The sequence below is a fragment of the Hetaerina americana genome, unplaced genomic scaffold, assembly GCF_022747635.1.
Source record: "Hetaerina americana unplaced genomic scaffold, ioHetAmer1.1.p SCAF_4, whole genome shotgun sequence".
NCBI lineage: Eukaryota > Metazoa > Arthropoda > Insecta > Odonata > Calopterygidae > Hetaerina > Hetaerina americana.
This window is the reverse complement of record NW_027286985.1, coordinates 6,176,193-6,203,447: the sequence shown is the minus strand read 5'-3', so window position 1 is coordinate 6,203,447 and position 27,255 is coordinate 6,176,193. Positions and strand designations below refer to the sequence as shown.

Sequence of the window (27,255 nt, the reverse complement as noted above, 5' to 3'; positions counted from 1 at the left end):
GGTTTTAGTGCAACCCCAGGGTGGCGAGGGCGGAAAAGAAAAGGGTGAACGGAAACGTACCCATCGTCATCCATCGTTGATGGTGGTCGACTTCGTCAAGGGTGTGCGCCGTGTGTGATCATTCTAATCTCTGGATTTGTACATTTCGTTATGTGATCAGTGGTGTCCTTTCAGCTTTAGGGAACGTGCTTCAGTTCACTGCAAAGGTAAATTTCCTGAAATAGATGGTGGGGATATTGAAATCATTGTTCCTTTATTATCGTATTTGTGAGGTTCATTGGGATTCGGATAACCGTTCATGAGACGCATGCGCAGTGTTGCGCGGAAGACTGTATACAAACTCACGTGGGGACGAACCAAAGTGGACTAACATGTCATTAGTAATTAATATGAAAGTGACAGTTAAATTTAATGGTTATTTAATGCTTTATGTTTTAATAGAAATGATTTTTTATCAATTAAATTTTTTTAAAGGTTATGCTTTAAAATCTTTTAATTCTCCAAGTTTGGGTGGGTGTAAGAATTCAATGGGGATACGATATATCTTTTCTTGAATATTTTCTCACCAATGAAGTTACAGTGCAGTTGTCATCCTCCACTGTTGAAATTGTCAATGGTCTTCATTTTTCATGGTAAAATTAAATAGCGTTAACATATTACAGGGCGTATATGGCATCGACTCAAATCAAGAGAAGGATTGGAACGAGCATTTCTGCCACCGAGGATGCCACCAAGAAAAAGGCAAAGGGAGACACCGAAATGGAAGCAGAAAAATCACGGAAGAAATCAATAAATGCTTACGCTACTCCTAGCCCCAAAAAGCCTAAACATGAAAACGATGCTCGACACTTCAAATTTGCTCGAAGAAGGGCATCCAGTCTATCTGGAGGCAGTGGGAAGTACTTATCTTTGCATAAAAGACGAAAAAAGGAAGGTATTATTCCACCGACAAAATTTCTCTTAGGCGGGAATATTTACGATCCCTTGAATTTGAACAGTCTTCAAGATGAAGAGATAAACAGGTGCGCATCGAAAGATTTACATTCAATTCCTTGGTGTCATATATTTCTTAATATTTCACTTAAGATGTAGTAGGATTCATGTAATGCTGATATATTTAGTAATTTTTGTTTTTATTACAGGGCCGTAAATGCTGTTAGTCCGCACTCGTCACCGTTGCCCACGCCTCGTCACAAAAAAGAGCAAATCCAAGTCTTGATCCCTCCTAACATCAACGATCCCCTGAACTTGGCAGCTGGGGAAGATGATGATAATTTTGAGTTGAAGTTAGTTTCCCCCAAAAAACGAAAGGGCCGAAGACGCAGGAGGCACTTCGCCGCTAGTCCTACCGGCGATGGCAAGGAGGATCATCAGCATGCCCCTCCCTCTCCCCTTAAACCGAACGTTACATCATCTCCTCCACCCACCGTAAGTGCTCCTAACGAAAGTACCGAGGCCCTCGACAGCACTCCCGAAGTTGGACAAGAGCCGCAGGAAGTGGAAGTGGACTCGAATAAGGAGAGCGATGATAGTCCTAAGGATAAGGACAGAAAATTCACGGGGAGAAAGGGCGGAGGGACCGCTGCAGAAGAGAGGAAGGCGGGGGGAGGCAACAGGAAGGTGTCTCAGGATACCAAGGACAGGATCGTGAGTCCGGTGGTGCCGCAACCAGGGGCGCGCAAGAGACCACCTTCGTTCGGTAGGAGTGTATCCAGAGTCGAGGGTGGGGAGGGGGTACCAGAAGGGAGGTCAGGGGGTGACGTCCGAAGGGTAGGCGGTAAACCCCCAGCATCCCAGGACCATGGTAGTCAAACGAAACGGAATTTCAACAAGAAGAGCATCAACTACCAGTACGGGAATTACAATAGGTAAGGTGTATTTTCCCTATTTCCCTTCCTCGATTGGTGTACTAGACTTCTGGGATCAGGATTAGGCTGGGTTTATATCAGGGTGATGCTCCCGAGAACATTGAGAATACCTAATATGTGTAATTCTGGTTTTCAGAGTGTTGCATCGAAATTGAAAGCTTGATTGCTAGTGTACATAAAATGTTTAGGTATAGTTGATGTTGAATCACTTAACAAATGTGGTTTGAAGGGTCTGTGCAAAAATGGAAAATAGTACAACACTTATCCAAATAGTCAATTATGATATTTCCTTAAAGTCTAAAAATACACTTGCCGCATCCTTCCCAAATAATGAAAGGGTTTTGAGTTCTATGAGCAATCATGGCACCCACTTTGTCTAATTACTGATGCAAAAGCATGTATGTTCTCTCAGACGATACCTATGGCATTAGCAATTTCTCGCACCTCCACTGCTCAATCATGCTTCACCATATCATGAATTTTATCGATGACTCTAGGAGTAGTGACTTCAGCTGGGCATTCGGAACATAATGTGTAACTTGTGGTCTTATAGCTGTGCCAAAATTTTTTAAATCGCTTATAAAGCATTCTGTTGTTTTGATTAGTATTAATCCTTAAACCACTTTTGGCATTTACATTGGACTTCAAAAAATTATATATACATATGTATGTATGACCACAAACCTATTACAAACACTCGAGCCCTAGGTGCAGACTAGTGAAGTAACAAAAGGGCAGATTCACCATAAATTTATCAATTTTCTTGACGAGGGTAAAAAACAACAAACTTTACACTCCCACACACTTTTTAATGTCCGATGACCATTGTTTCGATGCTGCACATCATCATCATAAAGTTTCTTTTTAGGCTCCTGGAGTGATTTCTCTTTCATTAAATAATGTTGGATGAATGTACAAAATTATCTTTATTTCATTCATTTTTGTGGAGATGACTAGTATTGATTCAAATGAATGCTTAACGTTGAGTAATAGAGGTTGATCTCCCAGAAGCCCGGTGTGTGTGCCTTCAAGAAATACTACTAACTGTTAAACCTGTATACACAGTGGTGGGGTCCTCTCTCTGACTTGGCATGAACTTTTCAAACTAACAGGCTACTCCTTTGTTTATTTTCTTTACATCTAGTTTTTCTAATCTCTAGTTATATTGTGACATTCAGTTGTTAAATGAGTGAGTCAGAGGTGTATTTTATCACCTCTTTTATTTGAGGCTTATGTACATGATTGATAAACTTTGGAGGGAAATAAATGTTGAAGTGAAGATACAACATGAGAAGATAGCTGTGCTAAGGTTTTTGCCTGTGCACCGTAAAATATTTAGGTATAGTTGAAGGTAATCACTTAACCAGGGTTTGGTTGGTTAATCACTTATTGGTGTTTGAGAGTCATGAATATTAGAAATGAAATGGAATGCATTTCTCCAGACTTATTCCTGCATCATTACCATAAACAATTATTTTAGTTTGCATAAAAAATAATTTCATTAGATAAAAATTAAAAGAACACGAAAGTGGATGAAGTAAAAGAACACCCATACTGAAGTCATTCCACATCAACTCATCTAAGTTCCTATGCGAACAAACTAAATTGCATCAATTTTTACTGTGTCGTTTTGACCTTGTTTAGCCCAAATCAAATCAATTTTAGCTCCAATTTAAATATCTTTAATTTAATATCTTAATCGAAATAAGGCTTTGTATCCACAAAAGCCTGTATGAAATATTGGCCTCGATGTAAATCTTAGCAAGATATTCAACCCCCTATAAAAATTAAACTAAAGATCTTAACTTGTGAACCTTAATTTTTTTAGAGAAAATGTAATCTCTAAGTCAAAAATGCTGTCAAGATCATCATCATCACTTGTGGGCATTTTTTGTATGGTAAATAATTTGAACAAAAAATGACATGTGTAGGCTCTGGTTGCACAAATTGACAAGTTAAAGGTGTAAAAAATAAGCAGTATGCAATTAATAACTGATCGCAGCACTTGATATCAAGTGGAAAAGTGCTACGATCAGTTATTCATTATGTTCGACTTATACCACATCAGGTCTGCAGCTACTCAAGCAGTAGGCATCTGTAAATTTTAATGAATATCAGTTTTGATGGCAGGTGTTATCTGTTTGTAAACAAATTGATTACTATCACTCCTCCCATTTTTTTTGTTTTAAAATGCAGCTTTGTGTGAGCATAGTAACAAGAAAGGGATACCTCAAATTAGACTCACCATTTCATTATGATTCACCCATGTTGCCCTTTTTGGGAAATTAATTCTGAAGTTGCTCCCACTATGGGTGGCATCTCTAAAAATTATTATTGTATGGAAGCACTTGTATTGCAGGGGTTTCCATTTAATGTGGTGGGAAATAATGTTCATAGTAACAATTTTTCAAGAGTATGCCGTTCTCTTTTTAAGAGTTTTAAGTGAGGTAGAATTAAGAAATGTAAGAAATTTTCAACGCAAAGTCTCTTTGCATTATTCATGCATTATAATTTTAAGAGTATTTGAGGACCATCATTACCAGCCAATGTGTGGCCACAGATGCTTACACTGTGGCTGTTGGTAATCATTTCTTGATTTCTCAAACTGTTAGTCTCTGGTCAGGTGGACCCTTTATGTAAGATATACTGGCTCTGGTGGCAATGACATTGAAATAACTGCTTACAGTAGGCAGACTTGGTCACAATGTTTTGGCCGTGTGTATGGTTTAATATAGGAGTCATAATATTTGATAGAATTCCTTTGTCACACTTATTTTTAATTCTTCATAATATCATATTTCAGAGACCTTTTCATGTATTTTGCTTACAGTGTTTTTGTAGTATTGCAGCTGTTTAGGAAGCAAATTGGCATTTACGGAGCTTTACATCTTTTAAGTGTTCTATATCTCTTTCTCTGTTTTGTGCTCAAACTTTTCTTATGGAGTGTAACTTATTGGGGAGGAAAGATTCCATCATTTATGAGCCATTAAACTTTGGTATTGAGTGGGCATTGCTGGTCTCTCATAAAGTTATTTTCTTGAAGTAGAAATCTTTCAAGAGTTTTTAAGATTTAGCAATCTAGTTTTTGAGCAATCGATTCATTGGAATTACCTTGCAACAATTTCAGAGTGTAAAAGTCATTCACCTTGATGGGGATTCCAGTCAAGGCTAATGATTTTTACTCTCTGAAATCGTTGCATTGTAATGCACATTTAGAGGATGACTCTATTAAAAGTTACGTTCGTGGCATCTGCAGTTTCTTGAAATTCGATGAAAGTTCATGTGAAGAGGCTGAAATCAACTAAATTTATATTTGTGTCGTCAAGCTTAACAATATTTTTTGCAGACACGAGATTATCATTAAAAAACTTTAGAGTCGCCCACCAAAAGTTAATACTTTGTTGCATGACACATGGATATTAGTGGCCACTGGCTTTCAAATGTTTTTGCCACTCTGGATTTTCCTCTCTGCCACAGAGAAGGGCTATGCACAATCAGCCTGTCAGGATATTACTGGAGAATATTTATACAGGGAATTTATGTCATTTATTCTGTCGTGTGTCTGATTTGATGAAATTCACAGGGGAAATCATGCAGTGAATGATTATGTCAAAATAGATGTTTATGATACCACTACAGACGTGTGGGTGGGAGGAAGTGTTTTAAATATTCAAATTGACTACTCAAATACAGTGAAAAGCTTAGGAGTTTATCTAAGCAGCACCTTAACCTGGCGCGAGCAAGTAAATGCCATTTCTAATAAAGTTCACAATACTCTTTACACAATGAAGCATTTCAGACACCTGATCCCTATAATGTTACGCCAGAAGCTTGTTCAAACGTTAGTATTACCACATCTCGACTATTGCTCAGTTGTCTTCGCTGATGTGAATAAGGAGCTAAGTACAAAATTACAAAGGCTCCAAAATTCTTGTCTACGATTCATCTTTAATATGCGTTTTAATGAACGTGTAACTCCTTAGTATAAAATGTTGAATTGGTTAAAACTCGATCAGAGGAGAATGCTTCAAAAGGCCTCACAATTATTTAAAGTTCTGAATTCAAAAACCCCTTCATATTTATATGAAAATTTTATATTCAATTCACTTACGACAAAGAGATCAACCTGCATTACAAAAACATTCCATCTTCCCAAATACCGCACGGCTATATATGAAAAGTCATTCAGTATTTCATCCTGTAAACTATGGAACTCTTTGCCTAATAAAGTAAAATTATCCAGGAACACATCCCAATTCAACAGGAAAATGTTTGCATATCTGTCTACCACACTACCAAAATGACCTTATTACTGTTCTAACAGGCTAAATATTTAACTATTGTTCTTTGTATTTTTATGTATGTATTGTACTATATGTTTCGTTCAACTGATGTTAAATTATGTCTTGTTTCACTAGTTTAGAACCAGTTTCACTCCATAGGTTTCGAAACCTAATGTAAACTGTATTCTGCTCCAAGGGACTTTGCTCCCAGAGCAATAAAAATTGTTTTTATATATATATATATATATATATATATATATATATATATATATATATATATATACATTAGACTAACAGATAGTGACATTCTTGATGCCGCTACACCATGTGGAACAATGAAAGTGATAACAACTCCATAATGGTGGCCTCCCCTAGTGCTGTTCATTTCTGTTGGATGTTCAAATGTATGCGCCAATGTTTGAAAACTGAGGCCTATGTGAAGAAAAGATTTGCAATGGTTGATGATTTGGAACATTGGCAAATGATTTTTCCACTGTGAAATTCCTGCATTTCAGCATATCTTATTCCTTTTCATTTTTTTGGTTCTCCATGGTGCAGGATTAATTTCAGTTACTATCTGGTAATTTGCAACTGATGGATAGTTCTTTCTCCTCCTCCAGAATTGGAAGAATTCTGTTTCAACAAGAGAAAATAGTACTGACCTTGACAATTTTTCTGTTCACTTTTTCACACACATTATTGGAGTGCATTTCAAATCATTATGGGTGGCTATAATTTAAGCATTTATTTGTAAATTATTCGTTTAAAATGTTCCTCAAGTGGTGCAAGAATTCCTAGTTAATCATTTTATTAATTAACTTCCATGCTATACCGTAACTAAAATTGTTTTCATTCTTATGTTTCAGGTATTATGGGTACAGAAATCCAAGCCACACAGATGACAATCGTCTGCAGTATTTACGCCGTGACTTGTTTGATGGGAAGGATGTGCTAGATATTGGCTGTAATGTTGGGCACATAACTTTGGTCATAGCAAGGGACTTAGGAGCACGTTCAGTGATTGGAATGGACATTGACAAAAAACTCATTGAAGCTGCCAGAAACAATGTGAGGCACTTCTTGGGAATTTCTGGAACTCGCAGCAAGCACAGAAGTGGCAGTAGGCATGCTGCACCAGTTGCTTTAAAGCAAGAAGAAAAGTTCCCTTCTTCAATGCCAATTCTCTATGGTCCCATTGATGCAGGATACTCGCACTTTGCTTCCAAATCCAGTGATATGCGCAAAATGAAAGAGAGTAAGGGCTTCAAGTTCCCTCACAATGTGCAATTTGTGCAGGTAAATGGTGTATTTACATAGCATTTATAAATTTGGTACCTAATAGTTGAAGAGAAAGTGGTAGAATTTACCTAGTGGGCCCATTTTTCATGCTCTATTCAAACAGAAAATGGTAATATGTTCAGCAAAATCTTATATCTAAGGAGGCATGATTCTGCATTGTTATCGATTGTGCTTTGATTTGTTGCAGTGTAATTTTATTTTCATAATGCATTTGTCAAACCTTTTTAGAGATTTTAATATCAGTCATCAAATTTATTGGAAATATTTGTGAGTTATTGACTGTGAATGTGAAGTTAAGTAAATTCCTATTGCCACCAATAAGAAAACTTCAGGAAGCTCGGATAACGTTATTTCTGTCACCTGGTTGGTCATCAACAGGAAGAGATAAGTAGCACTATTAGTAGGACCGTGCTGTGGTACTGATGTCTTATTGCTGTCGAGCCCTTGCTTCTACTCTTTGTTGATCACCAGCTGATCAAAATAACGTTATTGAAGCTTTCTTAAGTTTTCTTATTATTGGCTATAGAAATTTACTTTAGTTGCATTTATTGTTTGGTGGCATGTAATGACTATCTTTCGCTTCATTCAAAGTCATTGTTTTGGTGTGGAAACTCAATTATTTTCTGTCTGTACATGATTTATGATCCAAAAGCCTCAAGGTCATTCTTTGATGTAGTATGAAAAATATTTCATTATTTACCATATCTGCCTTAATAGAAGGTGGCCCTGGCATTCAGCCAACTCTCCCCCCCCCCCCCCTCAAATCATAATCATAGTTTGGAAAAAAGTTATTTTTGAAAATTTGTGGTTAAGCATTCCGGGCAAGAAAAGGACCCAAGGGTATATTATTCATTGCATTTTTATCAGGGTAACATGGGAATGGTGGTAATTAGAATCTTACAAATAGTTTTTTTAAATGAATTTATGCTTCCATAATTTCAATTTAATCACATATTGGATTTGGTGAGTGATGTCTGTCAATTCGTTTTTGAAAATATTAAGGTGGACAGCTTTATGGTTCACAACACTTCATTCAACCTCTACGTCTCTGAAGAGAATAATTTTTTCTGAATTAATTCAAAATCAGGAGGGTTCATGTCAAAGAAGTATGGTTGATGCTTGGTGGTTTCCCATTGATAACTTAATTTTTAATTCAGCATGTCATGCCATTCTATCTAAACCACCACATAATGGCACTCTTGTGTTAGTACCGTAAAATATTGAATGCCATTACTTCGGGTCATCCTCTCTTTCCACATCACTGCAATTCCACTTCTGGATATTCCACACTTTGGATTGCTTATTTAATGCCAGCAGTTGCATCATGGGTGCTCTCCTTTTTCAAAAGGACTTTTCTTGTTGTTTTTTAATCACTCCTCATATATTCCACTTAAATATTGCATGTTGTAAATTGTTGTTCCTTTTCTGATGAGTTAAGGTTCAAGGTGTTAGTAACATCATTAAAGAACAAGTCTATATGCTATTAGTGTTCCCACAATCAACTATCATAGTATGCCATTGAATTATTAGTAAATTATGTTGGAAAAATTAAACAATATTTATCACAATGAAATTAATAGAAACTATAAATAAGTTTTTTAGACTCATCAAAAAATAATGCCAACCTTTATTCTTTATTGTACAGTGTACGAGGCCTGTTCAAAAAGTATCACAGCTTTTGTGTTTTTTCAAAAATTATTTATTTATTCATGAATATCTATTTTCTCCCCTTCAAAGTAATCCCCATTATTTGTTGCAAAGGAAACACTTGGTTTTTCCACATAAAATATTTATTCACGACCTAGGTTTCGACGCTCAGCGTCATCTTCAGGTGAAATACAGGCCAAAATCTTTCTTTATATAACAGAAGGAATGGGGAGGTGGGGGGGGGGGTGTGTATGGATGTAAGAAAGGAAGAGGAGATGGTGGGGGAGGGAAAGGAGCGGGATTGGGGTATTACTGAGAAGGAGGAGTCAAGGTTAGTCTCCGGGGGGGGAGGGGGGGGGGAGGTTAAGGAAGCATGGTAGGGAAAGGGTTGCCTGGCGGGGGTCCGCCTTGGGGTTAGTGGAGATAGGACAAAGAGTTTGGGAGTTTAAGGTTGAGGAGGGGTGACCGGGAGTTACAAAGCACGTCGTTCACTATATTACAGGAAGAATTTGCTCTTTCCAATATCTCCATATTTTCCAAAATGTCCAACCGGGGGCCTTTTCTTTCGAAATGGAGAAACTCCACGCTGAAATCACTCTTATGGTTCTGGTCAATCAAATGCTTGGCAAATTGAGATTTTCCATTACCGTTCTTCAGGCAGGCCTGGTGCTCCTTCACACGTTCACGGAACTTCCTTCCCGTCTGGCCTACGTAGACGGCGGAGCATTCACAGGTTAGCTTGTACACTCCGCTCCTTTCCGATTTTGGGATTTCGTCTTTGTTATTTGCGAGGATGTTTCGCAAGTTGCGTTAATGAACATTAAAAAATTGTCAAGTTGTCTCTCCGATCCTGACCATATACAAAAAACGTCGTCGACATAACGGAACCAGCGGTAGACGTTATTCACTAAGGAGTTGTGGTGAGCAAAAATGTCTCTTTCCACCTGACACATAAAGATATCGGCTAATAATGGAGATAGGGGTGACCCCATCGCCAGCCCTTTTGGTTGTTTATATATTCTCCCATTGAATTTAAAATAATTTTGCGCAACACATGTTTTTAGACCTGAGCACACTTCACTTATAATGGGGAACGGAACCGCCTTCTGTATGAGGAGGTCTTCGGCGAGCTGAACGGCTTCTTTCACAGGAACACTGGGAAACAGATTCACCACGTCAAAGGAAACCAGGATGCATTTAGGAGGGAGGACCACTGAGGATAAACGGTTGGCTAAATCTGACAAATCCCCCAAACATGGGGTAGTCAACTCCTCACCCCTCCTCAACCTTAAACTCCCAAACTTTTTGTCCTATCTCCACTAACCCCAAGGCGGACCCCCGCCAGGCAACCCTTTCCCTACCATGCTTCCTTAACCTCCCCCCCCCTCCCCCCCCGGAGACTAACCTTGACTCCTCCTTCTCAGTAATACCCCAATCCCGCTCCTTTCCCTCCCCCACCATCTCCTCTTCCTTTCTTACATCCATACACACCCCCCCCCACCTCCCCATTCCTTCTGTTATATAAAGAAAGATTTTGGCCTGTATTTCACCTGAAGATGACGCTGAGCGTCGAAACCTAGGTCGTGAATAAATATTTTATGTGGAAAAACCAAGTGTTTCCTTTGCAATATGTATCGTTTCCACAAAGTGACGCCTGAAGCTATCTCCTTAATCCCCATTAGATATCATACACTTGTGCCAAAGTTTTTTCCAATCCTCGAAGCACTTCTAAAAGTCATTTTTTGTGATCTTGTTCAGCTCCTCCTTAGATGCAGTATTTATCTTGTCTATTGTAGTGTAGCGTCGTCCTTTTGTGGGCCTTTTCAGTTGTGGGAACAAGAAAAAGTCACTGGGGGCCAGGTCTGGGGAATACGGTGGCTGCGGCATCATTGGTGTTTTGTTTTTGGCCAAAAATTCGCACACAAGCAACGATGTGTGAGCAGGGTCATTGTCATGGTGCAAAAGCCAATTTTTGTTCCTCCACAAATCCAAGCATTTGTGGCAGATTGCTTCGCACAAATTGCACGTAACTTGCACGTAATATTCCTTATTTACCATTCTACCCTGTGGCAAGAACTCATGATGTACCACGCCCCTGCAATCAAAGAAAACTGTAAGCAAAACTTTCACATTCGACCGAACTTAGGCGTGCTTTTTTCGGCCTTGGCTCCTGCTCCAATTTACATTTAGATAATTTAGCTTTAGTTTCCACGTCATATCCATAAACCCATGAATCGTCACCATTTATGAACCCCTGGAGCAAATTTGATCATAAACATAAGGATAGAGAGTAGGGCAAATGATTAGGGGATGACCAGTTTGGGTTAAGGAAGGGGAGAGGTACCCGTGATGCCATTGCAGTAATGAGATTATTAATCGAGAGAAATATAAAATACAACCAGGAGGTATTTGCCTGTTTCGTAGATTTTAAAAAAGCATTTGATAGAGTGATTTGGGAAAAACTAATGAGTATATTGCAGAAAATAGGAATAGATTGGAGGAAAAGGAGGCTAATCCGCAACCTGTACATGTCTCAGACTGCACAGGTGCGAATGGGGAGTCAGAATGGGCAGTGTTAGGAAGAGGTGTAATGCAGGGTTGCCCATTATCACCGTTGCTGTTCAATCTGTATACAGAAGAAATGATTAAAGAGGCAGAAGGACTGGAGGTAGGAATGAAGGTGGGCGGGGAATTCGTAAAATCAGTTAGGTTTGCTGATGACCAAGCTTTAGTTTGTCAGTCAGCCAAGGGGCTGCAAGCATTGCCGAGTGAATTGGAAATTCAGTGCGAAAGGTATGGGATGAGAATCAATATTAATAAAACAAAGGTTATGCGATTTTCTATAAAGGAAATGGCTAAGCTAAACATTAAAATAGGAGGGCAAAAACTAGAGCAGGTAGAACAGTTTACGTATCTCGGAAGTATTTTGGACCAACACTGTCAAAGTATTAGGGACGTAAGGAGAAGAATTGCGCTAGGCAAAGAAGCTTTCACAAGGAGGAGGGAGTTAATGAGAGGGACGTTTAGTAAGGATGTTAAGAAAAGACTCATAAAAACTTTGATATGGAGCGTAGCTATGTACGGCGCGGAAACATGGTCATTGAAGCAGGAGGATAGACTTAGACTGGAGGCTTTTGAAATGTGGGTGTGGAGAAGAATGGAGAAGGTGAAATGCACAGAGAAGAAAACAAACGAGGAAGTACTTGGTATGGTGGGCGAAGAGAGGGGTTTGTTGGGAGAAATCCTATGGAGACAGGAAAAGTGGATAAAGGGGGTATTGGCCGGCAGTGGGATGTTGAAGACTGTAATAGAGGGGAGAATGTTAGGCAGACGAGGAAAGGGAAGGAGCAGGATAGGGATGTTAGACGGGATGAAGGGAGGAAGAAAGTATGCAGAGATGAAGAGGGACCTGATGTAAAGTAGGATGCTGGATGTTGTGTTTTTTGGGAGTCACAAAATGTTTTATTTAGTAGCCGTGTCCATCCAAATACCTACCTTAACCGGTAGATTACCTTAGTAAAGAGCAAATTTGGGTCGTCGCGGACAGAGTCCAACACCTCATTAGCAATGTTAATAAGTTGCAATTTTTGGTCGAAATTGAACAATTTTGGTAAGAATTTTGCAGCGACCCGTGTCATGCCCAAGTCATTGGTACAAATGGAATGATACGAGCCAATCGATATGTTTATGTCCTCAGCAACTTCTGGAATGGTGATTCGTCGTTTGGCCATTACTATTTTCTCCGCTTCATCAATGTTGTTGTCTGTTGTTGACGTGCTTGGGCGTCCAGCACGCTCTTCGATGTTCACATCTTCTCGGTCCTCTGAGAACATTTGGTACCACTGATAAACGTTGCTTCGGTCCAGGGTAGCTTCTCCACATGCCATAGTTAACATTCCGAATGCGTCCACGCACTTAATTTCGTTTTTCACACAAAATTTGATACAGTCTTTGATACATTTTTTGGAACAGGCAAAAATCGAAGACAAGCCAAAACACGTCCAACCAAAATAGCTGTCAACAATTAACTGGACATTCAAAATGGCCGAACTTTTCAGCATAAGTGAGGGATAAAAGTACCAACATAACGCCACAAAAAAATTGAAAATCATATGTATGTAACCCGTAAAAATTAGGAATTTGCGATACTGTTTGAACAGACCTTGTATGCCCCAACAGAATTAATATATTTTTTAGGATCAAATTTAAGTTGATGGTTGACTTTTTCATTGTTAATTTGATATAAAACATAGGGTTATGTTGTGGTAAATAGAGAATTGCTGTTTCCACAATGCCATATGAAACATTTTGATTTTATTTTTTTATATAAACTTTGATAAAATTTTATTTCTTCATTTTAAAATTTATTTTTATTACCTTATTTTGACTCCTTATATCCTTGAAGTTTTTATTTCTCATGCATTGTGTTGTGTCAACATAATTGCAGTGTACACAAATTTGCAATAATTTAACTTCCATTAACGTATGAGGCTAGGTAAACCTTGATGACTTAGTGGTTGAGATTCAAGGTGAAATTGACCGTAGGTTTGCCTTCAATTATATTTTTTAAGGTTGCTTGCACATAAGGCAGTGACCATAGTTCTGAATTAAGTCATTTGATGCATGATTTACCTGAGGTTAGTTAAGTAATAACTTTAAATTTTCATTTATGAGGCTAAATTTGTTGTAGTCCTACTTTCATAGCTACTTATTTAAATCTGTTCTTTGTACCTCTGATATTCTCTCCTGAAAAGTTCTTTCAGTATTTATGGGTTAACTCAGTTGATGTTGTGTGCCATCCTCCTAAGCTAAGCCAGAAGTTAACCGGGCATAATCATGCTTGATGTAGTCATTGTACTGTGGTGTATTGATTGCATAGAATTTCCTTCATGGTAATTCATGATCTCAGTTGTTCCATATACTTATAATTTAATTACTGCAAGTGAAGATAAAATATACATTTGGCAATGTAGTTGTGCAGGGATTATAACGTTCAGCTCAATAATCTCCAATTCCTATGAGCTCTATTTGCTTTGTGTCATACATGTACAAGTTTCATTTTTTCACATCAATTTTTTGTGTGAACAAACTGCGGCTAGACTCCCTGAGATTTTGCCTTACTGAAGAATAATTTAGGCACAACCAGCAATATCATAATAGTTAATAATTTCAGAATGATGGATGAACTGATGAGATGATCAGAATAGGCCAGTTCACATTATATCGTACTTAGGAGAGACAAGGTTTGAGAAAATGGACTCATGATTTAGAATGCATTGCAAATTATCTAATTTAAAGAGTAATAGGGCCATATTTTGTTCACTAAATGGTTAATTACTGTCGGGTGGATGATGCTCTTTTGTCAATAGCTTGAGTTTTAACTCCTGTATGTGCAACTTAAGCGGATTCTTTCATTAGATTAAACCTGTTGGAGGAGCCTTAATATTATGCAGAAAGAGTTGTCGCAATTGTCTGAATTATTTGCCCTTACTCAGGTCAACACCATGTAAACATGACCTTGAAGCAACTGGTAATGGTGCAAAACAAGGGGCTTAAAATTATATACACTTTATTACTTGTAATGGGTTTTGTTCTCTTGTGTGGATACATAAGTTCAATTTTATGTGTATAATGGAAATGTTGTTTTGCATTTTCTGTATTTTAAATCTTTTGAGAGTTTATTTACTACATGCTCTGTCGTCACTAACTGATTTTTACTTTCTTTTCCCAGGGAAATTATGTCCTCGACTGTGATTTATTGCTGGAAACTGAGCAACCTAAGTTTGATGTGATTCTCTGCTTGAGCGTAACTAAGTGGGTTCACCTCAACTGGGGCGATGAAGGACTGAAACGAGCATTCCGGAGAATGTTTTTGCAGCTTCGACCTGGTGGGAAGTTGATTCTTGAGCCACAGGCATGGGCGTCGTACAGGAGGAAGAAGAACATTACGGTAAGACAGGAGTGTAGTTCTTGTCAAGGGAGGCAAACTTTCAGTGTTACCAGGTGTTCATTTGGTCTGGCTTGATAATATTGTATGCCCATTTCTGCTTATCCGGCCTATTTGTAGCCATTATGTTTAAGTAGCATAATGTGAGACACTTCTCTTTTGGGGCTCAGTGACTACCAGCCTGTGACTCATACCTTAGTCACCATATGAGATGACTTTTTTTGGATCAAAAGTTATGCTGAAGGCCAGTTAAAATTGTTTCTGTTATTATATTGCAGTTGGGAGTTGTGGTTTTGAAACTCCTCATGGGCCATGTTGACTGATTTTCATAATTTTCTAAACAGTAATACTTGCTTAAATGTTTATTTATTTTTTAATGCATAATTGGTGTTTTTGGGTCATGTTAGTCGAGGGGGTAGAGCATTGGACTACAGACTGGAGGGTCCCGGGTTCAATTCCCTGGCAAATTTCCGAGCACCTGCAGCTCCACCCAAGCTATGTGATTTTTCAGATACCAGATCTGCCTGGGAAATCATAACCGGCACAGGGAAAGGAACTGACCCCCCTAGCCTGATGTGTGAATTTCACACGCCATCGGGCTTAGTACTGAGTGAACTCCATCATTACCTACCAAACCGACCTTTGGGTTGATTACTGTGTTTATGGTTTTTTTAATTGTTGTTTAATAATGCATCCATCCAAACTCAGCTGCATTCTTCATACACTAAAGTCAAGGGTTCTAGTTGAAATTTTTGCGAGAAGATGAGAAAGGATAGGCGCCAGAAGAAAGTGGTCTGTGCTGAGTCTGTTCTTCAATGAGATGGCTACGAAAGGTGCCAGTGATGGTGTCTTGTTTAATGCATTATTGGGGAATACAATGGAAATCCACCTCAATCATCTTCCCTTATTAAGGAAGGCTGCACACATTGAGATAATAAATTTTGGCGACTATGGGACTTGACCCACTGGGTTAGGTTTTGTACCTGGCTAGAGCGCAGCAGATAGGATAACTACATAGAATTTTTGGATTATGATGAGGACGGAGAAGTTGGAGAAAAGAAAAGAAATGGAGAAGGGGATATACGGTAGATGTGAGATTGAATGATGTGGGAGTTACTGGAGTGATAGTGACAGTATGATATGTGATGGGTGAGGAGAGTTGTTACAGCCAAACTCGGGATGAGCAATCAAAGGCAGGGGAGTGAGGCAGTACTGCCCATTATTGCTGGTTCTTTTGAGCATATATGCTGAGTGTATGTTAAGGGTAGCATGGGAAGAGTTAAGCTGGTATGTAAGTAAATAGGAAGATAAGTAAGTCAGGTTTGCAGGTGACCAAGCAATAGTTAGTCAAACAGCTAAAGGATTGCAGTTATTATTGGCGGGAGCAATGTGAGAGGCATTGTCGGAAGAAGTTTAAACAGGAAAACAATTGTATTATCAAAAGAGGTATTTGCCCAAAGAAGAGCTCTGTGATGGATACACTGAGTAAAAATGTAAAGGAAAGATTAATAAAAACTTGAATTGGAAGGCTAATGTTGTTTGGATGCAAGGCCTGGTCTCAACCACTTGAGAGATGGGATTTTAATTTTTTCTGCACAAATAAAGTCACGGTTTTTTATTTTTTCATTCCATTCTTATGTGTATGACAATAAAAGACAGAAGTATTGCAGAACATCTTTATTACCGTATTTGCCATTGATAACGCTTGTTTATCTATACAAAAGTGTTCAGATGATAGGAAAGAAATAATGGTGCGTGTTATGTACTGGAAATTTAAAAAAATCCAAACATTTACGTGCCTATGTGCGCAATAATTTAAAGAAGAGTCTCGCAGAAATAAATTTGTCTGGAAGCATGCCTTTCTAATTGCATTCTATTTTAAACAGATCCGCGCCTTTTACAGTTGTTTCATCTCATGAGAAAAAGAAGCAACATATAATTTCTATACTTCATTTAATCTAATACATAGTACTTCTTTATTCTAATACATAGTACTTCACGTATACGGAGAGTACGTCGTATTATATACACATACGGATAAATATATGATAGGATAGGTAGATCACTCGAATCCAAGAAATTCATCACCTGAATGACAATTAAATGAATTAAGTGCATTTATTATCTCTTCAGTCACACCACCAAGTTCGCTCACCAAAGTTAACTCTTCCTCATCTTCTAGCTCTAGCATTGAAATTTTGTCGAAAGCTTTTTCAAATCGATTTTTTACACAAGTCTCTCGGACACCCTGCCAACTTCCCAGGATCCTCTGGCTTATTTCTTCATAAGACACTCTTTTAATTCTTCCTGATTCTGTGTAGTCTTTCATACCAGACACCGACCACTTTTCCCAACTAGAATGTAACTTCGATTTAAAAGATTTATTTATGGATAAATCCTGGCAGCCTTACGATTTCCTTTTTCTCTCATGAAATTCTTAACTTCTAGCTTGAACATCGCTGTGTACAATTTTCTTCTCTATGAAAAGAGACGTTTCAGGCGTGATATGGTGGAATATCATGATTAATTAAAAATAGCAATTTTCCACAAAAATAAAATTTAATGCGACCGGTCGCATTAAATTTTATTTTTGTGGAAAATTGCTATTTTTAATTAATTCTTCTCTATGGGTAATTTTCTTGAGAAAATTTTAAATTACAAAAGCTTAACTCGATTCAGGTTTGAGACAATCACCAGGGTGGCGGTACTTTCATAGAATTTGGGAGGGTGTAGAGAACAGCTGAGCATCAATACGAACAAAGCAAAGTACAGCAAACAAAACAAGAAAATGCTATTTCATTCATTCTCTTATTTTTTTATATTTGATGTGCTGCGGGTTACTTTATGTAGCAAATGAAAGGGCACACAAACCTATGTCTCGTTTCGACTTAAGAATCATAAAAAAAAGCAATTAGATGACATATTGTGTTGGCTTGTAAATATTGTTTATTTTTTTTATCCCTCTGTTGTTTGGAATTAATTTCAATCACCTGGCTCTAATCTTCTGTTTATTTACAGTAGATATAGCCACAGGCAATTATGATTTCATATACATGTGATACATGTCTTATCATGTGTATGGTATCTCTCAATTATATCTTCCACTAGTTTCATTCTAAAGTCTAGGTTACTTTTTGTTCCACCGTTCTTCCTATACAACACGAAAGCATTCCATGTGGCCCTGGTCCAACAAGTGAGCAAAATTGTTTTTATAATACTTCGTTCCCCCTTTTTGTAATGAGATAATATGGCAGGTGCTGCTCTGTCATATCTACTCCACTCATTGTATCATTATACTCAACAGTAACTTTTGGCTTCCACAGCACCAGTTCCCTTTTTTTGAATTCATCAAATTCTGTATTATTCACTTTAGAGAGTATAGTAAAAGCCTTCTTGTCTTGCCCTTTCATCACCATCACTTAACCTTTCTGGAAGGCAGTATAATCCCACTTTTTCAACTTCTTTTTGTATGCCATTTGTTACTCCCTTCCTTGTCATTCTCATGTCCCATAGGCATGAGTGGCTTTAGCAATCAATAAATCAGCCAGCTCTCGGGAGATGTTGTAGTTGTCTGTTCTCGGGCAATCTTTGATCACGGGCAAAAGTTGTCTTGTCGGGCAATAACCTTTACCTAGTAGAGGTTTCCTTAGTGCTAGCACAATGTGGATGTTATAGGAAGATTAGTATATTCCTCTTTCAATACTGACCCTTTTTCTCTATAAATAATAAATGATCATGTATATCCAGACTTAAACTCACAAAGCATTAATGTTTTTTACCCCAAATCTGGCTCTTTTTAGGGGAACATACTGAATCCAAGATAGCCTACCCTTATACAGCATGAGACTTTAATCAATAGAAATATCCCTATCAGATGTCAGCAAACTTTTTGTTCAGATAAACAAGTACTGGCCAAATTTTATTTATCTTGACCCAAGGATGTGTATCCCTAACAAAGATACTATTGTATGCAAAATGCAGATAGCGTTTGATGAGTACAAATCTACGGTATAACATAACATTTGAAAAGAATGGTCTGCCTCTTTGACCAATACCATTCTTCAACTGGTTTGCTCATAATTCCCTGAAGAATGATCAAAGCAAAAAAACACTAATTTCATTAGTATTTACAGGCTGCCAACCTTAACACCTTGAATTTTTTTAAAACAGAGGATTCTAAGCACTGGTCAGCATATAAGTTGGTTTCCACATATATCAATTCAATTAGGTAATCATCAATAATTACCTGGAAGTATCGAAGAATTCCAGCAGTTTGATGAATGTCTAAATGAACTGCAGGAGAAGTAGTAACAGGAAATCTTGGAGGTGGTGGTTTGGAATCTTGAATTGAATCGATCGGACACCACACTCTTGCATCCAGCAATTGGGCTGTTACATCTTCATCATAATCAGAAAATATGTTGGTACCTGAATCTTCCGAGTCATGTATGGAAATGTTCTTGGAATTACTCCATTCCATATCAGACATGATAACAGGAAACTGCATAAAAATAATGATAACAAAATTTCAATACATAAAAATCTCTCTTGGATGAGATATCATTTTATGAACTATCAAATAGCATACCTTATCTTGAAATAAGAAATAAAGAGAGAGATTTAAAAATTTCTTTGTTCAAGTAACTAACCGGAAAATGCCAGCCAATTATGTTGATTATCGAATAGTTTGTGAAAGATCGCCACTTACCACCACAAACATTGGCGTCCTAATCAAAATAATGTAAATAAAAGAATCAAGTTTCAAGAGTTTCCAAATACTGTCTCTAACGTGCAGTATACTAGAGGCATCTAATGAGTAAAATAGGAACTTCTTGAAGAAAGCAATCATAAAAACATGGGTCAATTAGAACTGAAGTGTAAAAAATGCAATGCCCGTGCCACACATGGATATGTCAAATTTGGGAGGAAGCGGTTGCCCGTGTCTGACACGGGCATGTCAGGCAAGTGGTTCAAGGCAGGACGATGAGAATGTATTATAGAGGCTTTTGAGATGTGGGTTTGGGAAAGAATGGAGGAAATAAGTTGGACAGAATGGGATACAAGCCCTGAGGTTTTGAGTAGGATGGGCGAAGAGAAGAAGTTACTGGGGGAAAATCTGGAAATGCAGAAAAAGTGGATGGTGGAAATATTGAAAGACAAAGGTGTGTGAAGGCCATGATAGGAGGGGGATTGATGGGTATCCAGATCAGGTGAAGGAAGAGAATGGGCTTTCTAAACAGCATGAGACCGGCAGAAGTTGTAAAGAAATGAATAATCAATCTAGGGTAACAAATGAGGAATTTCTCATGATACTTAGATGTAAACAGTCATTTGGGACTGTCCAAAACCTACCGTGAAAGTTGTAGATTACCTTGAATAATTAAAGGAATTAATTTCCTTAATGTTGCCTAAGTATCTTAGTTCATGACCATTTTCGAAGCTTTTGTGTATCTTTCTGTTGTCACTGTAAATCTAAGGACCAGATCCCCTCTCTTATGTGCGAAGGAGTATATGAGATTATGTGTACATGTGGGGAATCGTACATTTGCCAAACAGGAAGGTCCAGTAGATGCAGACTCAAGGAGCACCAAAGGTTCATGGAAAAGAAACAGTTGGCTCTCGGCAATTGCCCAGCATGTGTGTTTGGAACCAGGACACAACATTGAGTCGGTCCAAAAAAAGTCCTGGCTAGGGAAAATCCTTATTTCTTAAGACTCATGAGAGAAGTGGGAGAAATAATGATAAATCTGAAGAATTTCAACCTTGAGGATATTTGCACCCTTGCTTTGACATGGAAAAGGGTATTTTCCACCTTATCACCTAGGAACACCCAATCAAGAGTGCTGTGGACCAGCCAGCAACTCATTTATAGCGACCAAATTGCAATGAAGATCACTTTGACCTGAAGATGCCTTCAGGGTTGGGGATCCTATGTGGCAGAAAATCCCTAAAGTAGCATGGAACAATCACCACCATCTTTGCACCTCATATCACACAGCCCTAGCACATTTATATTTCATCTAATCGTCTCTCGCTAGTTGTTTTTTTTTTAACTTCAATGCCCTCATTATTGTTCTAACATTCCATTTTCATAAAGTCTCATTCATTTTCTGTGTCTAGTGTTTTACTGCTATGAGTTTGACTGTGCAAAGATTTTGTGTGATAGCAAATCCTTGATGCCAAGCATGGAATCCACATCCCTGAGGGCTGAGTCCTATTGGACCTGGATTCACAAACCTGTGTCTATCATGGTTACTCATGATTGAGATGGTTTCTCATTACTTACCCCAATATTTTTTTCAACATGACACTATCATCAGCCATCTGACTGAGGAACAGACATTATACAAACAACCTTTCATCTGACACATACCCTTACTGGAAGTACTGGGGTTTTAAAATTTGAAGCGAGTAGAAACCCTGTAACAACATCAGCAATTTCTAAATAATTTTCAATTCAATTATAAATGTTCCCATTTCTACAGTATTGATTGAAATAAGATAATTTAAGATTCTGTGAATCTTATTACCAGTAATAAGGTTCACAGAATACAACTGTCAATATATATATGACTTATTATGTCACTTGCATTAATTTGTTTGCAGTGATAATGGTGGAATTAATTCATTGCAAATCAATGGGGAGTGTGGAGTTTCGTGTCTCGTTACTGATATTGTTCTAGTTCAGTAATGGCGTTGCTTTTCTTGATTTAAAGTGGTGATGAGCGTAAGGTTTTGCACTTGATGTCATTATAGCCAGAAAAATTTTTATCCGATGGGAAGGGAACCTGCAGAAAGTCTGCAATGATGAATTCTATGAATGACGTGGGAGAATTGCTAAATTTAATGATATACATATGTGTAACTGCACAATTAACACAGTTTAAAGGGCATTATAGTTATTCTAAAGGTAGTAAGATAAATACTACATGAATATAAATGCAAATATGAGTGGGGAAGTGAGGATGACACTGGCCGATTCCTTGTAGAAAATCAGAGACCCATCCTCCTCACTAACATAGAGACTTGATATGTTGAGGATAATCCTCCATTAAAAGCAAGATAACAACTTAGTCAATCTTCTATGATTCTGAAGTATGTACGAGAACTCTGTCAGTTCTGACTTTTCTGAGTTTAATGCCGTGGAATACAGGGTTGCACCCAAAAGTGGTAGGACTAATTTTTTTACAAGAATTTTATTGACGATATACTTACATCGACTTAATAATCTTCAAAGTATGCTCCTTGAGCTGCTACACACTTAGTATAACGTTGCTCCCATTCCCCGTACGCCCGCTGGAAATTTTCTTTGGGGATGCCGTTGATGACCCTCGTCGAAGCCTCTTGAATGGCCTTTATCGAGTCAAAACGTCATCCCTTGAGCTGTCTTTTCATCAGGGAGAAGAAGAAGTCCGGTGGTGCCAGATCGGGAGAATAGGGCGGGTGCGGCAACGTGGCAACGCCGTATTTGGCCAGGAGCTGTCTGACGACGAGTGCGCCATGGCAGAATTTTGACATCATCTTGGCGCACACCTTGCGCATGGCCAAATCCTGTGAAATAATGCGTTGGACGTTGGATGCAGACAGACCAAACTGGTCTGCAATGTCTTCACTGGTTAAGTGTCGGTCTGTGTTCAGCAGTGTCCTCACTCTGTCCACATTCGTGTCGGTTCTTGCCGTCGACGGCCGTCCGGAGCGATGGTCATCTTCAACGAGCTCCCTACCCTCTTTAAACAACTTGTGCCACTCAAATACTGTGGAACGGCTTAAGGCAGTGTCCCCATAAGCCTGCTTGATCATATCGAGGGTCTCAGTTGCCGTCTTCCCGAGTTTCACACAAAACTTCACGGAATAACGTTGCTCTAAATTCAGATTCATTTTGTTTTTTGACGCGGACAAAAAACTTCTTCACTAAAAACGGTGTCCTCACTCAACGTCAGCCCGCAGGCGACTGAGATTGGTGTCGGTCTGTTGCTAAGAGCCCCCTTCACCTTACCCTGCCAGGCATACCCCCCTCCACCGCTCCTGGCACCGTTTGTGCCAGAGAAAATCAGTCCTACCACTTTTGGGTGCGACCCTGTAGGTCTAATGCTGTGGTTCCTTGTTACCACATTCGAGTGAAGAATAGGTATGTGTTCCGGGCTAAAGAGTTAATAGGGTTATGCTAGGTAATGTGATATCATTGGCAGTAGCTCATTACCAGTAATAAGATTCACAGAATACAACTGTCAATATATATGGCTTTATATGTCACTTGCATTAATTTGTTTGCAGTGATAATGGTGGAATTAATTCATTGCAAACCAATAGGGAGTGTGGAGTTTCGTGTCTCGTTACTGATATTGTACTAGTTTAGTAATGGCGTTGCTTTTCTTGTAGTCCAAGTATAAGACAGGTTTTAGACCTCTTGAAAGTAGAATAAATACCCATCTTATATTCAGGCCAATGTACACCGTAGAGAAGCTCCAAAATTTCTGATAAAGCCATGCTCCTTCACATGAATGCTTCATATTTTATCATTTGGGAACTTAAGACAATCAAATTATTCCCTCTGTTTTGCAGCATAATGTAAACATAATTAAAAATGTGAAACTTACTGGTAGAATTTTGTGGCAGGGGAGGAACCACATGACTTTTAGCAGTCCTCTGCCAGTTTGTGGCAACTGATGTTATTATGTTCTTCATCGTACAGACATGCATTTAAAATTTGATGCACACTTATTTTCACTGGGCACATGGGAAAGAACTAATAATGTCACATTGAAGATTATTCTCTTCTAATTGTCTTTAATTTTGGGAAAGCTTTAAATTGAAAACTTAAAATAATAGACTTGAGTTAAGCGAGAGAAACTACCCACAGAAACAGAGTTCACTGCCAACATTGGTGGTAGTTGACATTTGTGATAATTGGATAAGTATTTGGTGAAATCCTTTCAAATTAGAGGCACTGGTGAATTAAGATATCAAATGGTATCCAAGTTATGTTTTTAATAATATATCAAAGCTATGATATTACTATTTCTTCTTTCTGATATGCATATAGTTCTAATGATTGAATGGCAAGGTTGGAGTGCTCATCTTTTTGATGGGTCTGGAAATCTTAAGTTTCATTGGTCTTTTCTAAATTCATGAAATTTAAGGTGTGATGGCACCTGCGCATTGGAAGGCCAGGTCATGGCAATCAGCCTGTGCATCACCTTGGGTTTTGATAACCATTGCAATGGCTGAGTGCATGTTGTCAGATGGAAAATATGCCCTCACATTGGTTACCGAAACTTTTAGTGCACTCTGACAGGTTTTAATTTACTCTAAATCGGTTATAAAATGGAGAATCAACACTTATGGTTTCAAGTGAACATTGGGCACATAAGGTTTGAGACAGTAATTTCAATGCATCCCTTACATTTCATATTTCTTTGTATCCATCAAAATTTGATTAAATGAAATGTGCATTTTATTTCTTCCATAATTGAATTATATTCTAAATTAATTTATTTTCCTTGTAGAGTACCAAAAGAAAGGGGTCATCATAGCTGAATGCAAGTATGGGATTATTGGCTTATTGACAGTATGTCAATCATTAAATGCATTCATGATCGCACAACCTTATCCACACTCATCAAGCCAGGACTACTTGAAAATACATTAATTTTTTCCCACCAATAGACCAAATAAAATCTCAAGTTGATTGGGTCCCTTGAGACATGAATAAAATTCACCAAAAGTCATACACGGAATTCTATGTTTTCGCTAATTGGGATCTGTGGAGTACTTACAAAAAATTGTTTCCGACCAGAAGTTAAGGATAAGACAATGGAATATATTTAATCTTAGACCTTATTTGTGATTGTTAGCATAATCTCCTCCCAAAGAAACACATGACTTAACTGAAAATTTTCTTTTTACTTGTGTTGTGTTTGTCAAATTTTCTGTACTTGCTATATCAAAACATGACTTTTTGTGTGAAAGTTCATGCCTCTTCCATTTACATATCTTTTATGCAGTATTTGCTGTTCCGGACATATGATCTACTCTGGAGAGCAGTAGCTCTTTTGTTTACCTTTCATCATGAAATGATAGCCATTACTTCGCCATATAGATGTTATCCAAGTAATAATTAGCTTCCTTCTCTTCCATTGCAGGAAACCATCTCCAACAATTACCACCGCATCACTCTTTTCCCCCAAAAGTTCACACAGTATTTACTCTCGGAGGTTGGCTTCAGGAAGTGTGAGGTCCTTGGCATGCCCCAGCATCCTTCGAAAGGATTCCAGAGACCAATTCAATTGTTTTACAAGGAGGGTGCATCGCCGCATTCAGACTGTGGTGAAGGCCCTCTCCTTTCGCATGATTCGGAGGAACAAGGACCTTTGAGTGCTTCCCCCTCATTCCAAGCCCCGGGGAAGTTCTGTGCTGAGAAGGCCGTTATCTGTGTGGGCAGTGGCAGGGAAGACTGTCGGGAGGAGCAGTTGCAAACTGAGGTGGGGGGGGACTTGGATGAGGAGGAGATGGTGGAGAGTGCAGTCAAGAAGCCCAAGCTATCAATGGATCACTGCCTTTTGTCAGATAACAATGGTAATCGGGACTGTGGGGTAGCAGTGCCAAAAGATTCACCCGAGGTTGTGGGAAGTATGGAAATCAGTTCTGCCCAGCCAGAAACTGCTCTTGGTTCTAACTCAGACAGTGAGGGTAAGTCAGCCAACGTAGGAACAGAACTGAGTTCAGGAGGGAGTGCTGACGATTCTGTAATATCCTCAAAAGAAGCTGGGGACTATTCTTCAGTGGCCAATGAGGTGAAAGGGCATTCCAAAGTTTGACTGTGATCAGTGGCAAGGGTCTTCGCATGCTTCGAGGAAGGTTTTAAAGCTTTGAGGGAGAATTCATTGAGGGCCACGTATAGACTAGATGTTATATAGTATTGAAAATAAATATGTAGTAACATCAGTGTAGTGATCCCTGGCTGGACTCATAAAGATTGGTCTCTAACCTGAGATGCAACAAAATGTGTTCTGATTACTGTGCACAAACCTGTAGAGTACTGGAAAATGAATTGATCTGGCTGCTGGGTTTTATGTTAGTGTGTTAAATTGCACAAAATCCCCAGTAGTAGATGGTTAATCAATGAACTACGATTTAGGTATTCCATCAAAAGACTTTTTATTGTTATATTTGAAGGTTATTTTCTTACCTTTCAAACTAAAAGTTACAGTAAGAAATGTGTAGTTTGCCTTCTTCCATGAGGAAATTGGACAATTCTATTCTTTCATAGTGTGTATCTATAAAAAAATCCTTTGTGTATGTTTTCCCCTATTAAGCTTTGTATGTTGGTAATGTCGAGGAGAAGAAATGTAACATTTCAATGCACAATAATTGAAATTATTTGTTTCAGGGTAAGCAGTTCTTGATAACTTAGAATCTTTTCTTTGAAGATGATACATTTTAACACCATTTATGGTTAAAATTATTTATTTAATCTATTAAAAGTCTATTTATATGTAAAAAAAATGAATAAATTGTTATTTCTAAATTTAGTTGAACAAACTTTTGAGGTAGGTGCTGGTGTTGAATAGATAAAATAACCAATGGATTGATGGACCAAACCATGCATAAAGTAAATGATGAATTTCTCAAAAAAAAATACCATCAAGACTGTTTACTCTTGCCAGTTAATTAAAAAATGTTCATTTCGTTGTCAACCTGATTGATTTGCCTATTGTTTCTCCTTTTGTGTTTGCTCTTAGCCAAATAGTTGCCTTGTAATGTGGCCTGCTTCTTATTTCCCTGTTTGATCTGTATCATGTACATATGATAACACCGGTCATGATAGTGACCTGACAATACAAAGTGATTTGTTGCGTGCTTTGAATTTTTTATTTATAATCTATATATGTTTGAAATTGTTTTAGTATTACTAAAAACCAGGAATTTCACAACAATTTAAACAAAAAAAATAGTTGTGTTGATAATTCACCTCAACTACATGTTTGATCTCCCAATAGAATTATTACAGCTTTGTATTTTCTCCTTAGTTAAATTAATGGTGATATTTAATATTCATCCAGTTAAAATTGCATTGATATCATTAAAAATTGAAAGAATATTTTGGAAAAATATGTTAGCACAAACATTAGCGTCATGCTTGTACTATTTCTTGCAGTGCAATACAAATGCACATGTTAAAAAATTTTTATTTTACAGTTTTTTATGTGAA

At 38.0% G+C, this 27,255-nt stretch overlaps 1 protein-coding gene across 1 annotated transcript; it reads left to right on the top strand.

Moving 5' to 3' along the window:
* The first annotated feature begins 55 nt into the window (after positions 1 to 55).
* Positions 56 to 26,895, top strand: LOC139691790 (7SK snRNA methylphosphate capping enzyme-like). The gene is made up of 6 exons (XM_071589656.1): positions 56 to 206; positions 663 to 1,022; positions 1,143 to 1,868; positions 7,018 to 7,447; positions 14,829 to 15,047; positions 25,187 to 26,895. The coding sequence occupies exons 2-6, from the start codon at positions 670 to 672 to the stop codon at positions 25,859 to 25,861; spliced, it is 2,403 nt and encodes an 800-aa protein (XP_071445757.1). The 5' UTR covers positions 56 to 206; positions 663 to 669; the 3' UTR covers positions 25,862 to 26,895.
* Positions 26,896 to 27,255: the final 360 nt, after the last annotated feature.

Coding starts and splice junctions, on each gene's coding strand:
- LOC139691790 (XM_071589656.1), top strand. CDS start 670: ATGGCATCGACTCAAATCAAGAGAAGGATTGGAACGAGCATTTCTGCC. Junction 1,023..1,142: donor CAAGATGAAGAGATAAACAG/GTGCGCATCGAA, acceptor TTTTTATTACAG/GGCCGTAAATGCTGTTAGTC. Junction 7,448..14,828: donor ACAATGTGCAATTTGTGCAG/GTAAATGGTGTA, acceptor TTCTTTTCCCAG/GGAAATTATGTCCTCGACTG.